This window comes from Nannobrachium achirus (genome assembly GCF_963921795.1).
Source record: "Nannobrachium achirus genome assembly, chromosome: 13".
Classification (NCBI taxonomy): Eukaryota; Metazoa; Chordata; class Actinopteri; order Myctophiformes; family Myctophidae; genus Nannobrachium; species Nannobrachium achirus.
This window is the reverse complement of record NC_137833.1, coordinates 58,131,929-58,148,311: the sequence shown is the minus strand read 5'-3', so window position 1 is coordinate 58,148,311 and position 16,383 is coordinate 58,131,929. Positions and strand designations below refer to the sequence as shown.

Sequence of the window (16,383 nt, the reverse complement as noted above, 5' to 3'; positions counted from 1 at the left end):
TTGGGGGAGGGGGAGCAGACAGAGGATCCACAAACGGAGACGGGGAGAGAGAGAGAGAGAGAGAGGAAGTCGAAAAAGGTCATCGGTTATATAAATCCTGATTTGTGCTCCGTTGTGCTGAGAACAGCTGATGTACAAGCTCTCAACGCGTCGCGGGCAGCTTGTACGTCGGCTGTTTGTTTTGCTGTGAGAGGAAGCATGTGTGTCAGGCCTAAGAATGTTCACCCAGTCTGGTGGAGGTCAAAAGGTCATATCAGCACCGCATGACAGAGCGTCAGGCATGCAGATGGAGACCCTAACCCCGCCTGCATTCCTAATTGCTCTGGTCATTAAAACTTTGAATGCCATCTATAAACCCACATTTATTTTCCTCTAATTTTTTATCCCACGATTTTGTAACCCATTTAATTTGCTTATCGATCGCTCTGTGCGCGCTGCACACTGTTGAATTGAATTGCTAAGTCCCGGAAAGGACGTGCTGTGATTGGCCAGTAGTCACTTTGACTGGCAGCGATCCCTCCGTTTTTTAGGACGACCGGCCTCCAATTGTTACACGTTGCTCCAATGAACTGCAGCGATGGATGAGGTGTCTAGCTTTTTATATCTATGGCCCAAAGGCTTTATCATAGTCCGTGGTGAAGAACTATCACCTCAACGTTTAGGTGATAAGCTATCACCTAAAAATGTGATAACAAGTGGAGGCCATCATAGTCACAGACTCACGGTGAAGTCCTATCACCGCGCCTCTGTGCCTCTGAAACCAGGGGGCACACCGATTGGTCAAGATCGACCAATCAGTGAACAGGGTGATGGGGGGATGTCTGAAGGTAAAAACAGAGGAGAGATGTGTCGGGGTTTGCGGTGATGGCCCTTCACCGTGGCGAATGGCGTAATGTTGTAGTTTTCTGTGATAGCTTATCACCCCAGACTGTACTATGATAGGGCCTTAACTGTCCACAGCCCTCCTCTGAGACACAGAGAGAGTAGAAAAAGAATTATACCATCTTATGAGTGTTAATGAAGACCAATTATACGAGGCTAGGTTGAAAACGGGCGAGGTGGTCCTTTAACCACAACTGTGGGTGGCACTCTTATTAATAAAGGATGTCAATTAAAAAATGTATGACTGTCGGATTATTCATGATTCTGACACTTTCATTTTATTTTAATCAGGGGCGGATGAAGGGAATTCAACACCTTTTAAACCAGAAGGATGACAGTGGCAGCATCTTTCATAGAGAGCTGCACTTTTCTGGGAGTTTGTTCCAGATATGTGGAGCATGAAAACTTGAACGCTGCTTCTCCATGTTTAGTTCTCATTCTGGGTTCAGAGAGCATACCTTCTTCCCATGAGGTTCTGTAGCGCGAGACCACAAATGTTATTTTGGCCGTAAACCATTCAAAGTGTTATAAACCAACCGTAATGTTTTGAAATCAATTATTTGACAGACAGGGAGCCAGAGTCAGGACATACAGTAAGAACTGGAGTGATTCGCTCCACTTTCTTGGTAAGCAGCATACTGAATGGACTCCAGTCGTCAGATCAATTTTTCAAGTCTTCTAAAGTCAAGTCGACTGAAGATGAAGATGGGCATTTTTCCCCCTTCTGAAGCCCTTTGCACACAGGACAGTTGCATTTTTTTAGTTTGCTGCATGAATAAAACGCATTGGATTTGGTGTGCAATGCTGTGCGGAATCGGCGCTGCGGATCCCAAAAGGAGTCATAAAAGGAGTGATGAGTTTTTTACCGCATGCGACAAGACGCACGAATCGAACTGGGTTCGATCGAGAAAAAAACGCACGGCCGCAGCCACTCGTCGCACGGCTAATTCGGATCCGGTGTGCATGAGGTCGTAGAGAATCATTGTTTTCTTAAAAAAATATATGAAATTGTCCGTTTTATCCGTGCGGATAAACGCGCCTGTGTGCAAAGACCTTAAATCTTGCCTCCTTTAATCCTTGATATCACTCTTAAAGTGATAGTTGGCTGACTTTGGAACATGTGGCTGTCAAAATTCAGGTCCGAGTCCATGAATACACCAAGGTTTTTGGACTGGCTTGTGGTTTTTAACATTACCAACTGGGTCCAAGTCACAATAGGCTATCTACATACTATAGAACTATCCAAATTCAGGCTGTATGTTTTACACTAATTTCTAATCACCAACACTATCTATTTATGAGCAAAGCGTCATCAACTGTATCAAAGGCTTTAGAAAGATCAATAAACCTATGCTATGTTAACAAAAAGCAACAAGTGAGGTTTTTCTTTGGGGTGTGTGTGTGTCTAGCGCCCAGAATCATGCAGCATGCATCGCTCAGAGGTAAACCATGGAATTGATCCCTCCTCTCTATTCATGTGGGTATTCTCTCTTTTATACCACCTTGGAAGACTGCACAGACATGGTGTAGGTAAGAAGAGTTTCACTTGTGCCTCGAGGACAAATAACCATAATTAATAAGTGTACGAATGTAGTGGGTGAATTAACATGTGATGAAACCTTAGTTAAATTGTAATCATTCTAAATGATACGCAGGCTTTCCCTGGTGACCCACTGAAACATTAATATGTGACATTATGTTCATGTCACTGAGTTAAGTGCTTTCTTAAACCCTATATGCTTCGCTGATAGGAGTCTCCCAGGGCTCTATAACAGGCCCTCTTCTTTTTCCACTTTTTGCCAAATGTTTGCCCCAGAATAGAGATTCTGGGATTCATGTGGTTAATGCATATGGTCACAGTTAGGCAGAAACCTTGTTTCTCCATATTTCAACGTTATGTTTTTCGTTTTCATGACTTGATGCCATAATTTGTTGTAAAACAGTGTCATACAGAAGTAGCTAAATTATCCAATCTACAAGCTAACATGTGCATGCACTGCAGGGATGGGAACATTATGAACATTTCATATCGTGATTATTGTGGCCCAAGTAGTTGTGATTAATGATATAATCACGGCAATGAAAATATAATTAAACTCTTTTTGTGGCAGATGGGCTACTAGCATCCTTTGGGTGCTAGTAGCCCATCTGCTATTCTGCGATGTTTGTGTAGACTGAAAAAAAGCACAGAGCCAGCAAAGGTCCAGTGTATGATGAAGGACAATTCCACGATAAATTAAAATCTCCACGATACGATTATCGGGAGCGTTTTCTTTATTTATCGCAGTAAACGATAAAAAGGATCATCGTGACATTACATCCCTTTCCTGAGCAGTAACGGTTTTGGACAAATTATGCTTTCCAGCCAACAGCGACGATATGCAGTTTCTTAGGCTGATAGATCAATGGAGATATATAACTACATTAATGCGACACACCGCTGACACGGAGTAAATCACACCAATGATACTGGCTTCATTGATTTTGTCCGTCATAATATGGAGGCTTTTTCAATCGATGGCTGGATGATTAAACCACCAATTTAACTTCAAGTCAACTATTTCCCTCAATTTGAATATTATAAAAACGTCCAATAAACATTGATGCAGTTCCACTTGAATATGACAATAGCACAAAGATTCAAGCATGTGTTTTGAGCGCGTGTAGGTCTCACCATGTGAGGTAGGCTGTATAGTGTAAAATGCACATATTCACTACCCTACGGCGTACACATCATTTTACTTCAGAGGCTTAGCAAACACCAGATATCGAGGTTGAAGTGGCTCAGGAGGTAGAGTGGCTGCTTGGGAGACGCAAGGTTCCTGGATCGATCCCCTGCTTCCCCTTGGTTACTGTCAAAGTATCCTTGACACTGAACCCCTAACTGCTCCTGATGAGCAGGTTGGTGCCTTGCACGGTTTCTGCGAATGTGAGTGTGAATGATGATTGCTTTGGATAAAAGTGCTAGAAAAGTGATCATTTACCTTTTATTATCCATTTATCAACATACGGCAAAATAGAAAAAAGGCGAAACGACAACAAAGGAGACACCTCCATGTACAACTCTGACACGAATACTAGGATTACTTTAAGTTAAACCGGAGTCGTGTGTTGTACAATAAACTGTTTAAAAGATATGCATCAACAACAACTATGTTATCCTGTGTGATCACCAGAGTACCGTCATGGCACACTGACTCCGCAGAGACATGTGGCAGCTGCTGCCGTGTTTACCGGCAACACCTGCATGCATGTCGTGATTCCGAACCTTATTGAGTGATTCTAAACCTTCTACACGTGTACAAGGTGCCACATTGCGATGCATTGTAAGCAGATGTTCTATTTTTGAAAAAGTCGTGAAAATGTGAGCAAATCTTTGAATATGTGTATTTTCGTTTCGTTGTAACAACTACGTGTGTACTTGTACCTGTACTGTGATTGGAAATGAGTTGATCATTGAATATGCAACTGTGCTCTGTGCTTGTACCATATGTTGCAATGACAAATAAAGCTTCTACTTCTACTTCTACTTCTCAAAGCGAACGTTTGTAACTCAAATTTTGCTTCTGGGGGGGTCCCTGGAACTAAATATTTTGAGATGCGGGTCCGTGGCCAAATAAATATCATTTTGGGGGTCCTTCACATGAAAAAGTTTGAGAACCACTGACTCTCAAGAACAGACTAACTGAACTCCAGTTAAGTGAAAAGGACCTTTTCTTTGACGATGGCTAGCCAGATTGCTGACATAGAAACATAGGTTTTTTAAAAAAACCTAAGAAGGGTTCAAAAGACACTTATAGAATCGGGTCAAAATTCTAAGCTGATGAGAGGTCGCGCGGGTGTGTACAGTAAGAGCAGCTCCCGTAACGCTGCTCTCAAATTTCCACCACACGTAAACATCAATGGAGTCCCAAATCACTTCCTGGCTGTATTCTGTGGACCTGATCTAGAAAACGATTTCTACGCTCTGAACGACGAAAAGTGAGGAGGGCCATTTCACATTCATTCCTTGCATAAGGCTTCCCCCTGCCGTCAGTTTGGCTACAGTACATATATATGTGTCCATTGAAAAACGATTATGTTTGGAAATAATCCATAGATCATTTTCTATAAAATCGCAAAGGTAAGCTACTTTTTGATGGCACCAGCACGAATAAATAAATAATAAATCTGGCAGTAGAACTGTTAATGGGTTAAAAGGGGTTACCTGGAGGTACGCCCCTTGGCATCGCTGCACCAGCGTGTGGAAGGCGGGCGTTCGGAGGTGGGCGTGTATGTGGGCGGGGTTGAGCCTCTGCAGGGCGTCCATGATGATCTCCTGCAGGACGAAGGGGCTCAGCACGCCCTTGGAGGCGCCCACGCAGAACTGGTACACGTAGTTCACTCCTACAGGGGACGGGCACACAGCTACACAGATTATTATACGTGATGGGTTACAAGCGTGTCTGCCAGGTCCATTTAGATTCACGGGTAGGGCTGACAATTATTACATAATCGTCTAATCGCAATTATTTGACATAATCACGATTATTTGACATAATTCTGAAACATCATTTTTCATAATTGTCATAATCTTTTCCACGTTGAAAAATGTTCATATATTTTCAAAAAAGTCAAAAATAGTGGAAATAGCAGATCTACAAGCTCACAACGTGTCGCATCGCGACACGTTGTGAGCTTGTAGATCGGCTATTTCCACTATCAATGTTTTTTTTTTTAAGTATAATGTTCTGCAATGCGCAACTTCAAAGCCTAAAAGTCAAACAGAAATGTAATTGTCAACGACAAAAAACACATTAATTAAATCATTAATCGCAATTTATTTGAGTGACAATTAATCGTCATGTAAAATGTCACAATCGTGACAACCCTATTCACAGGTACACGTTACAGAGCTTATGCATGAAGACTACAAGCCCTGCCTGCAAAGTCTGTTTACTGGTTCCACAATATTTCACTTACTCTAGCTTCTCTACGCTGGCTGCCAATTTATTTTAGAATGTATTACAAATTTGTTCTCATTACATTCAAGGCCAGGTTGGGTGTTGCTCCGAGCTACATTTCTGATTCACTCTCCCACTATGAGCAAACATGTCAGCTCTGCTGTGTGTTCAAAGTCCAGGTTAAAGATGCCAGGGTAGTGCTGCACCATTGTATCAAACAGTTACCTTCATCGCAATGTCAACATGCACAATATATACATATCACAAAAACTTGCTCCAACGGCATAGTATACTGTACTGTATTCACTCTGCATACATAATGGTGTATTTGTATATCCAAGAGAACTTCGATTGCCAACATAAGGAACAAACGTTTTGAACGTTCGGTTACAGCCTTATTACATTCACCCATAAATTCATACAGGCACCAACCTGCTCATCGGGAGCAGTTAGAGGTTCAGGGACACTTCGACAGACACTAACTCTGAGGGAGCCCGGGATCGAACTGTGAACCTTCCGGTTTGCCAAGTGGCCACACTACTCCCTGAGCCACTGCCACCCCTATCAATACATCTGGACAATCACTTCGAGCCCTGATATATTATTTATTTAACTTGTTTTCAGATTCCTTTTACATTTATTTCAACGATCGAGGAGCTATAAAGCAATGTATTTCTAAGTTGGGGGTTTATTGATATTCATAGTCAATAGCAGCTGTAGCCAGACGCAAGGTTTCCCTAAAATCATGTTGCTGGAATTACTATTCAATAATGGAATAAACCTCTGGTCAAACTGTAACCCTGGACACCATGTTCTGCCCTGAGGCAAAAAACAAATCTGTCTTATATATTATTATTTTTTAACTCTGGGTACGTGGAATTGTAACTGATGCATGGATGTACTGTAAGGCAGTGTTTCTCAACCACTGTGCCTGGGGACCTTTGGTGTGCCCCTGAGAAGGGTCAAGTGTGCCCCTTGAAACTGCTTGAAAGCCAGTATTGTATTTGTAATTTTAAAAATGATTTGCGGTGCGAGGCGTTGTGTGCTTGTAGATCGGCTGTTTTCACTACTGTTGTGCGACAGCCTTGTACGATAAAGCAGGGCTTTACTTTAAGAAGAAACTTACTTTGCGAAGAAATGTACACATTTGAAACTTAAGGTTTCTTCCCGACAGTGACAATATTTACACCCCCGTATTATGTTGGTGTGCCCATGGATTCTTGGGACATGAAAAGTGTGCCCATGCAGACAAAAAGGTTGAGAAACACTGCTGTAAGGGATGTAGGTATAAAGTTATTGGTTCATTTGTAGCGGGGATGGTGTGTTTTTCACTCTGTGGTCTTGTTTGTGTCCACCTGTCCTACCAAGGGATCACAGATAAAGTTCCCCACTAGCTTGACAGTTCAATGTAGAGAATTTAGTAGTTTTTTTTTAGCTCTAGTAGCTGAATCTGGTACCAAGCATCTTTTCTCTTTGCTTGAGATTAAATGTATTTTGTACACGGTCCCTTGATACAAGTAGACGAATACATGAAATTAAATCCATCCATCCTCCATGCATCAATCACTTAAACTATTCAACCATACATTAATCAGTTTGTCCTTCCACTCACCTAAGAGCGTCTGAAAAATGCCTGCATTTTAAATTCCACACTCACCTAGCCTTGGCTTGCGGTCAGTCCTAGCGACCATTGACCATATTCACACGGCGGCCCTCTGACATTAACCCATTTAGGCCTAGAAATGATTGAATTCTTTAACCAGTGAAAAATAGCAGATATACAAGCTCACAGCGCGGCACTCGGTGCCGCGCTGCGAGCTTGTAGATCTGCTATTTTTGAAAAAGTCGTGAAAATGTGTGCAAATCTTTGAATATTATGTATTTTCAAAGCGAACGTTTGTAACTAAAATTTTACTTCTGGGTGGTCCCTGGAACTAAATATTTTGAGATGGGGGTCCGTGGCCAAATAAATATCATATCAATATCAAATATATTTGGGGGTCCTTCACATGAAAAGGTTTGAGAACCACTGACATAGTAGTCTCTCAAGAACAGACTAACTGAGCTCCAGTTAAGTGAAAAGGAGCTTTTCTTTGACGATGGCTGGCCAGATTGCTGAACATATGTTTTTCAAAACATCTTAGAAGGATTCAAAAGACACTTACAGAATCGGGTAAAAATTAAGTTTTTCACGATTTTTCAAAAATAGCAGATCTACAAGCTCGCAGCGCGGCACTCGGTGCCGCGCTGTGAGCTTGTATATCTGCTATTTTTCAATAGTTAAAGCATAAAATAATGAAACACAAAATGTGTACCCGTTCTGAATGGGTTAAGTTAATGAAATGCCAACCCAGTTGCCACCCGGTTTCAATGCACATTTCAAACATGGCCGCCAGGTGTATATGGTCTATTACACTCACCTAGCCTTGTGGCCAGTCCTAGCTAGGTATGGGGCGATAAGCGATATTATCGTTTATCGTGATAAAAAACACTCACGTTAATCGTATAGTGGAAATGTAATTTATCGTGATATAGTTCTCCGTCATGCACTGGGATCAATTCACCTTTTATTTGCCGAGCTGCATATCCGGTACCACTTAAACCCTCTATAATTGGTAAAAGTACTTATAATATAGGTACTTCACACAGTATTTTTTTCACTCTCTATCAAATGTCTTTGCCAAAAAATAGCCGATCTACAAGCTCACAACGTGTCACATTGCGACACGTTGTGAGCTTGGAGATCTGCTTTTTTTTGGGCAAATGTTCCACCCCAGGATAATGGATTTTGATTATTGTGATAATAATCGTAAATCGTGATTTCTTTGGTCACAATAATCGTGAAATGACATTTTCGAGGGGCTCTCTCCATTCCGACATGTCGCCACTCCAACAGTGACTTCTTATTATCGGAGTGGCAACACTTCCATAGAGGTTAAGGTTAGGTTTAGGGTAAGAGATAGGGTTAGTGTCTGTCGGAAAGGAGACATTCACCCCGAAATGTTCATATCGTCCCATCCAGGGACGTGCTGGCCATTGGGTAAAGCGGGACAACTCCTGAACGGTCGGTTCAGTCCAGGCCGGCCATTAGGAAAAAAATAAACTGTTTGCGCAAAAGTAAAACATTTAACTGTTTGCACAAAAGTAGTGAAAACAGCAGATCTACAAGCACACAACGCCTCGCGGTGTTGTGTGCTTGTAGATCGGCTGTTTTCACTAGTTTATATCATTTTTAAAATGATAAATACAATACAAACGGTTTTAGACATACAAGGTTTCCACCCGACAACGACGAAATATAGCTCATGTAATTCTCATGTAACTGGCTTGTCACTTATCATGATCTGAAATGGCAAATCTTTGAGTAGCAGCAGCAGCACTATACAGCGCGCAGTGAGGGCATCTCCAACTCTTTTTCCCGGGCTGAATCAGGGGCCCAGCACGTCCCTGGTCCCATCCCTAGTCCCAGCAACAATTACACTCACCCAGCCTTGCGGCCAGTCCCAGCAACCACTTGACGTCCTCGGTGTAGGGGGGGCTGCGGGAGAAGTTGTTGGGATGGTCGTTGTGAGCCCTCCTTCCCAGCATCTCTAACGCCAGCATGCCTACACATCACAGGGGGAAGAGAAGACATTAAAGGGTTTGTTATTCATCCTTCTGCTCGTGATTGCCCTTGGAAAATACTATAAAAAAACACTGAAAATGCTGGCAGAAGAAGCTTACAGGATTAATTAGCTGGCAAGATTTGTGTTTAGGCCTTTCACAATTGTTCCATAATCGTCTAATCGCAATTATTTGACATAATCACAATTATTTTGTCATAATCGTTTCCATGTTGAAAGATTTTCATACATTTTCAAACCTTTTCAAAAATAGTGGAAATAGACGATCTACAAGCACACAAAGCGTTGTGAGCTTGTAGATCGGCTATTTCCACTATTAATGTTCTTTCTTAAGTATAAAGTTGTCTAATTTGTCCGCAATATCTTTGTATAGGTTATGTGTCATAATCTGCCATGTGCAACTTCAAAGCCTACAAGTCAAACAGAAATATAATTGTCAACGACAAAAAACAATTTAATTGTGTTTTTGTCCAAAACACAATTAAATCTTTAATCACAATTATTTGAGTGACAATTAATCGTCATGTAAAATGTCATAATCGTGACTTATTTGTGTTAAAAAATACCACTGCTCACCAACTCTGTAGGCGGAGTGCAGGTAGTGCAGACCCTGTTGGCTGATTGGCTGGCTGTGCTGCTCGTCCTCAGCTGGGAAGGAGGTGCTGACCAATGCGGCGACGGGCTGGGAGGAGAGGGTGGGCAGCGCCTGGATGGTGGAGCTGGAGTGAACACCCCCAACTGGACACAACAGGAAATGACAGGAGTCAAACTACGCACATTTAAAAACACAGCGCTTGTAGATCTGCCATTTAAAAAATTGTGAACATTTGAATTTTGACCGGATTCTAAAAGTGTCTTCTAAATCCTTCTAAGGTCAGTGGTTCTCAAACTCTTTCATGTCAAGGACCCCTAGAATTATATGTATTTGGCCGCCGACCCCCGTCTCAAAATATTTTGTATCAGGGACCCCCCAGAAGCAAATATTTGAGTTACAAGTTTTTTTTAATAGTTAAAGCATTCAATAATTCTAGGCCTAAACGGATTAATAACCTCAGTATGTTTGGTATGTTCTCAAAGACTAGAAGAGCGGTACTGACCAGAGTTGATTTCGTCGACTAAAAGTAAAATGTTTGTCGACTGCGTTTTTTTCACAGACGAACAAAACGAAAACTAGACTAAAACGTTAGGGAGGGACTAGTGGCAAAGAAAGTCATTTTATGTTTGGTTGCTCTCAGGTGTTGCGACGCGTTGTGAGCTTGTAGATCTGCTATTTTCAGCACGCAACCAAGTGTAAAATCAGTCATTATGATGCCATCAAGGCCTGCCAAAATACATTTCAGTTGACTAAATCAACTGTAGATTTAGCCCCCGAAAACTTATTTTAGTAGACTAAAATTAGACTAAAATTAAAACTTTTCAGCTGACTAAAAATTATGACTAAAACTAAATGACATTTTATTCAAAAGACTATGACTAAAACTAAATCGTCATTTTCTCTGTCAAAAACAACACTGGTACTGACCTGCTACAGTGGTGGAGAGGGGCAGGCCCGTCTCGGTGTGGTAGGGGTGGACGGCTATCTGGGTCATGGAAGGGACGGGCACACCGGGGAAGGTGACAGCGGTGGCTGCCATGGGCGGATGAGGGCCGGTGGCCACCGAGAACGGGTACTGGGCACCGATGAACGCCGGATGCATTCCCTGCACCAAGACCAAAACACACACATGTTAACAATTAATTATTGTAAACATACAAGGATACAAATATTAAAGGTACAGTTGATCTTACATTCACAAAATCATGACGTATGTGATGATACAATAAGCAAGTCACTCAGTACTCTCTATGGGTGCAAGTGACGAGTGAGTGCAGAGTGAGGTCTGGAATTTCGTCATTTTAGGGGCAAGGCCACTTGGCCTTTGGTGTTGTCCATTTTGAGGGCACAAAGGCCAAATGCCAGGGCAGGAAGGCCATCAAATAAAACAAGACTTTAGTCCATTGAAAGAATTTGTTGAATAAATAATGCTATTTACAATCTGATCCATTGCTCAGCCTTGCACCAATCAAAGTCTGGTGTCTACATGACAAGAAAGAGACACTGGTGTCTACTGTCTACATATTGACCAGAAAGAGACAGACAGAGCAGAAAGTGGTCCAGTCAGCTGGGGTGGCCTCAGGTCATGCCATTGGTTTGAGGGGCACAAGGCCAAACTGAGAGGCAACGGCGGCCATGGCCTTCATGGCCTCCATGAAATTCCTGCGCTGCTCTCTATACCAAATATATATTTGCCGAAAAATCTATAAGCTCACAACACGATGCATTGTGATATTTCAGATCTGCTATTGTTGCCTAATGTTTGCCCCAGTCTAAAAACTAAAATACTAATTTAGACTCAATGAGAGATTCTGCAGCATTTTGTGAACCGGAAGGTTCCCAGTTCAATTCCAGGCTCCCCCCACCAGAGTTTCCCGATGAGAGGATGGTTTCCTCCATCGGTGTGTGAATGGGTTAATGTAATGCACAATCATTGTAAAGCGCCTTGGATGAAGGCGCTATATAGGCCTGAACACATTATGACGCAATATTTTATGCTTTAAATATTAAAAAATAGCAGATAATACAAGCTCACAGCGCGGCAACAAGTGCCGCGCTGCGAGCTTGTAGATCTGCTATTTTTGAAAAATCGTGAAAAATTAGAATTTTTGACCCGATTCTATAAGTGTCTTTTGAACCCTTCTAAGATTTTTGGAAAAAAAACTATGTTTCTACGTCAGCAATCTGGCCAGCCATCGTCAAAGAAAAGGTCCTTTTCACTTAACTGGAGCTCAGTTAGTCTGTTCTTGAGAGACTACCATGTCAGTGGTTCTCAAACCTTTTCATGTGAAGGACCCCCAAAATGATATTTATTTGGCCACAGACCCCCATCTCAAAATATCTAGTTCCAGGGACCCCCCAGAAGCAAAATTTGAGTTACAAACGTTCGCTTTGAAAATACATATATTCAAAGATTTGCACACATTTTCATGACTTTTTCCAAAAATAGCAGATCTACAAGCTCGCAGCGCAGCACTCGGTGCCGCGCTGTGAGCTTGTATATCTGCTATTTTTCAATAGTTAAAGCAGTCAATAATCCTAGGCCTAAATGGGATATGTATATATATATATGTGTGTGTGTGTGTGTGTGTGTGTGTGTGTGTGTGTGTGTGTGTGTGTGTGGGATTTGAACAATTATTATTTCAAATCAGCACATTAAGCTTTCCCCCAAGAGGCCCTTAGAGGAGGCTTTCAAAGATTTAAGACGTGCGCTTCACTCCCTCATCCAACTGTGTGCAGTGGAATGTTGTGGTTTAATACAATGCAACGCACTCTGTTCGCTGTCTCCACTCCGCAGAGACTCAGTCACTATCAATCAATGCTTCTTACACCGTTTCCCTCTTTGTCTTTTCAGACAGCTACTTGGAGGAGAGCCAGCTCCTTGTCAATCACGTCCCATTATGCATAACGACCGTCGTGTTCACTTTTCGCCGCGCTGGTACTCAACGCTCTCGACAACCTTCCGCAGCTTTAAAATGGCACTTCCTGATAACTTTCGACAGCGTTTTCTTTTTTTCTTTTCTTACACTTGCTAATAAGTGTTGAAAGAGGTTTGTGGAAGGCTGCAGTTTTTTTTTCAGGTCTTTGATAGTTCCGCTGTCGCCGTCCGTGCAAAGAAAACGTACACATCAGAGCAGAGGCACCGGGACAATTTATTGTTTTGAAGAGTGCGTGTGTGTGTGTGTGAGTATGTGGGGAGGAAAAATAAATGACATGACAAGGTCCTGTGCAGATATCAATGAAACAGCTGTACACGACGTTGCAATTAAATTGCTAATTATTAAGTCCCGTGGCTTAGGTTAGAACACCCGAAACTTTGTACTGTCTGTAAAAAAAGAATCGCTCAAACATTCACTCTCTCTTAACTCATTTAATGCCACCCTTTCACCACTAGAGGGGGCCAAGTGTGCCACAGACAATCCCATAGAGATATGCTGGTATATGCAGAAGCCCTGCAGCCATGACTTGCCTAAACACTTTCCTTTGTGCATGTACAGGAAGAGGATGAAGTTAGCTTGAAGTTAGCTATTGGCTACCAAGCATTTTAAAAGCCTTATTTTCGTCAACTTAGCCATGATTAAACCTTGCACACCTCATGCATGGGAAAAAAACAGAGAAGAATGAGCTCTAAAAAATCCAATGCAATCCTGGATTGCATTGTTGTGGGTTTGTGCAGTTTGTTCACAGCTTTCAAACAAAAAAATCCGATTGGAAATCCGTTCAGGCATTCTTGAGATAATAGCCATTATGTTTTACACTGTTGTGAGCTTGGAGGTCTGCTACCTGAGTTGTATGGGGGTTGTATGGGGGTTAAACATGCAAAATCGCGATTGAAATCATGTTCACTAGTTTTGATGGGGTCCAAAAAAAAAAATTCAAAAAAAAAATTTCAAAAAAAAAAATTTTTTTTTTTTTTTTTTTTTTTTTTTGAATCACGTGTATATACGTGATTGGCACTGTGGGATGCGCTAATATATCACGTGTATACGCGTGATTGGCACAGAATGAGTTAAGGCCCATTCCCACTGGGCCAGATAAAAGATATCTGGAGATATTTCTCCAGATATTTCTCCATGCAAAGTGGATGGTAGATACAGATAAAAAAATGTTTTGCCACAGATAAAAGTATCTGTGGCAAATATCTGTGGTACATATATTTTTTATCTGTAGCTACCATCCACTTTGAATGGAAAAATATCTGGGGAAATATCTCCAGATATCTGTTATCTGGCCCAGTGGGAATGGGCCTTTACGGGTACACTGTGTTCTTGCAATGACAGAACGCTATGTTAGTTTAGTTTTAGTTTTTTCTCCATGGAACAGAGTATTTTCATCATACTATATCATTTAGACTTCGGTCTTGTCTTCTCCAATAACTCCTCTGACTTGTAGTTGAAGCTCGGTGTTCTGTGGCTCAAAGTGTGCAGCAAAAAGATCAGTGCTTACATGATATCAAAGCACGCCTATAACTACAGGATAGAAGAAGAAAAAAAGACACTCAAGAGACGCAAATTCACCCAGACGTGGTTGAACGCAGGGAAACCCATTTGATGACTCTATAGGCTTACAAGTTACCTTGCTACTCTTGTTCTCATGCTCTGCGTCAGACAGGAGCGATTGCCGGCAGGAGAGACAGCGTCTGTATGCTTTACTCATATTTGTTTGAGGGTGTCTTTATTGCGATGTTATTCTTCTGTAACTATTGTACTTCTTTGCCCGTTATCTGTAACTTTTGCTACTGTGCCGTCTATGGTGCCTGAATTTCCCTTGCGGGTAGGGCTGTCACGATTATGACATTTTACATGACGATTAATTGTCACTCATATAATTGCGATTAACGATTTAATTGTGTTTTTGTCGTTGACAATTACATTTCTGTTTGGCTTTTAGGCTATGAAGTTGCACATGGCAGATATGACACATAACTTAAATATACAAAGAAATTACTGACATATTTGACAACTTTATGCTTAAAAAAGAACAATAATAGTGGAAATAGCCGATCTACAACCTCACAACGCGTCTACAAGCTCGCGTTGTGAGCTTGTAGATCTGCTATTTCCACTACTTTTTTTAAGTGTTTGAAACAATTTAAACATTTCTCAACACGGAAACGATTATGACGATTATGCAAAATAATTGCGATTACCTCAAATAATTGTGATTAGATGATTATGTAATAATTGTGACAGCCCTAACTACACACACACACACACACTATAGGATGCCACGTCAACATTATTCATATTCTCTCACACACACACACTCAAGGAGTAAATGAAGACTGGTCCAATACTCACAACACACACCTGTGGGTAAGCGGCCCCCGACACAGGGAAGACGGTGGGCCGGGGGACGTGCTGCAGAGGGTGGCCCAGGTACTGCGGGGTGCACACCGTGGGCAGGTGGGCCTGGATGGTGGTGTAGGGATGGAGGCCCTGCCCGTGGGGGTGCGCCATGGCCTGGCCGGGCATGGCATGAGACTGGGAAAAAAAACAAATAAACAGAGTTATGGGCCGCTCGCATGAGCAGTTGTATTTGTATTTCTGTAACGAGTAGGGCTGCCCACAATTATGACTTTTTACATGACGATTAGCTGTCACTCAAATAATAGTTTGTTGTGTTTTTGTAGTTGATAATTACATTTCTGTTTGGCTTTCAGGCTTTGAAGTAAGCCTAAATATGCAAAGAAATGACTGACCTATTTTGACAACTTTATACTTTAAAAAACACTTCCTAAAGTTGTGTTTTCAACAACTACCAATAATAGGAAAGGATATTACGCGATGTAAATATCTTTCCACCTGAGGTACGGTAGGCTATGTCCCGGAGAAATAACCGTTTCCATCAGGACTGAATGAAAATAACATTATACTTGACATTTAATCCCTATTCTTGATGGGGGGGTTCATCAAAAAATAGCCGATCTACAAGCTCACAATGTGCCACGTTGGGACGCGTTGTGAGTTTGTAAAGAGTTGGCAGTAGATGGAAAAATAACCCATCAAGTACAAAAAAAATAACCCATCAAGTACAGTGCAAAAGAGGTACGTTTTACTAAGCCTAGTGAAGTGATATTGATGAATTCCAAGATTCAGATTATTCTGCAGCACTCCTGGACTGGCATCACGGCAACCTAACGTGCCGCAGCACCCACTTTTGGGAAAGCCAGTGGTAGGGCTGTCGCGGTTAGGACTTTCTGGAGACGATTAATCGTCACACAAAATAATCGCGATTGACGAATATATCGTCTTTTTATCTCCTTCATTTTATGTCACTATTATAGTAGGCTATGAGTTTTGATAAGTAAACCTTAATGAAGAAGAGCAATTGAGTTGCT

The 16,383-nt window shown here is 41.7% G+C and overlaps 1 protein-coding gene across 4 annotated transcripts in view; it reads right to left on the bottom strand.

Moving 5' to 3' along the window:
• Positions 1–16,383, bottom strand: part of zswim8 (zinc finger, SWIM-type containing 8) — a 117,512-nt gene that overhangs the window by 1,109 nt on the left and 100,020 nt on the right. Inside the window, exons 28-32 of one of the 4 annotated variants that reach the window (XM_080741177.1) lie at positions 15,344–15,526; positions 10,971–11,148; positions 10,025–10,186; positions 9,311–9,430; positions 5,090–5,289 (exon numbers count right to left, since the gene is read on the bottom strand). In XM_080741177.1, coding sequence (XP_080597303.1) covers positions 5,090–5,289; positions 9,311–9,430; positions 10,025–10,186; positions 10,971–11,148; positions 15,344–15,526 — 843 coding nt within the window. The remainder of the gene's footprint in view (positions 1–5,089; positions 5,290–9,310; positions 9,431–10,024; positions 10,187–10,970; positions 11,149–15,343; positions 15,527–16,383) is intronic. The other 3 variants (XM_080741179.1, XM_080741178.1, XM_080741180.1) reach the window with 3 other exon arrangements.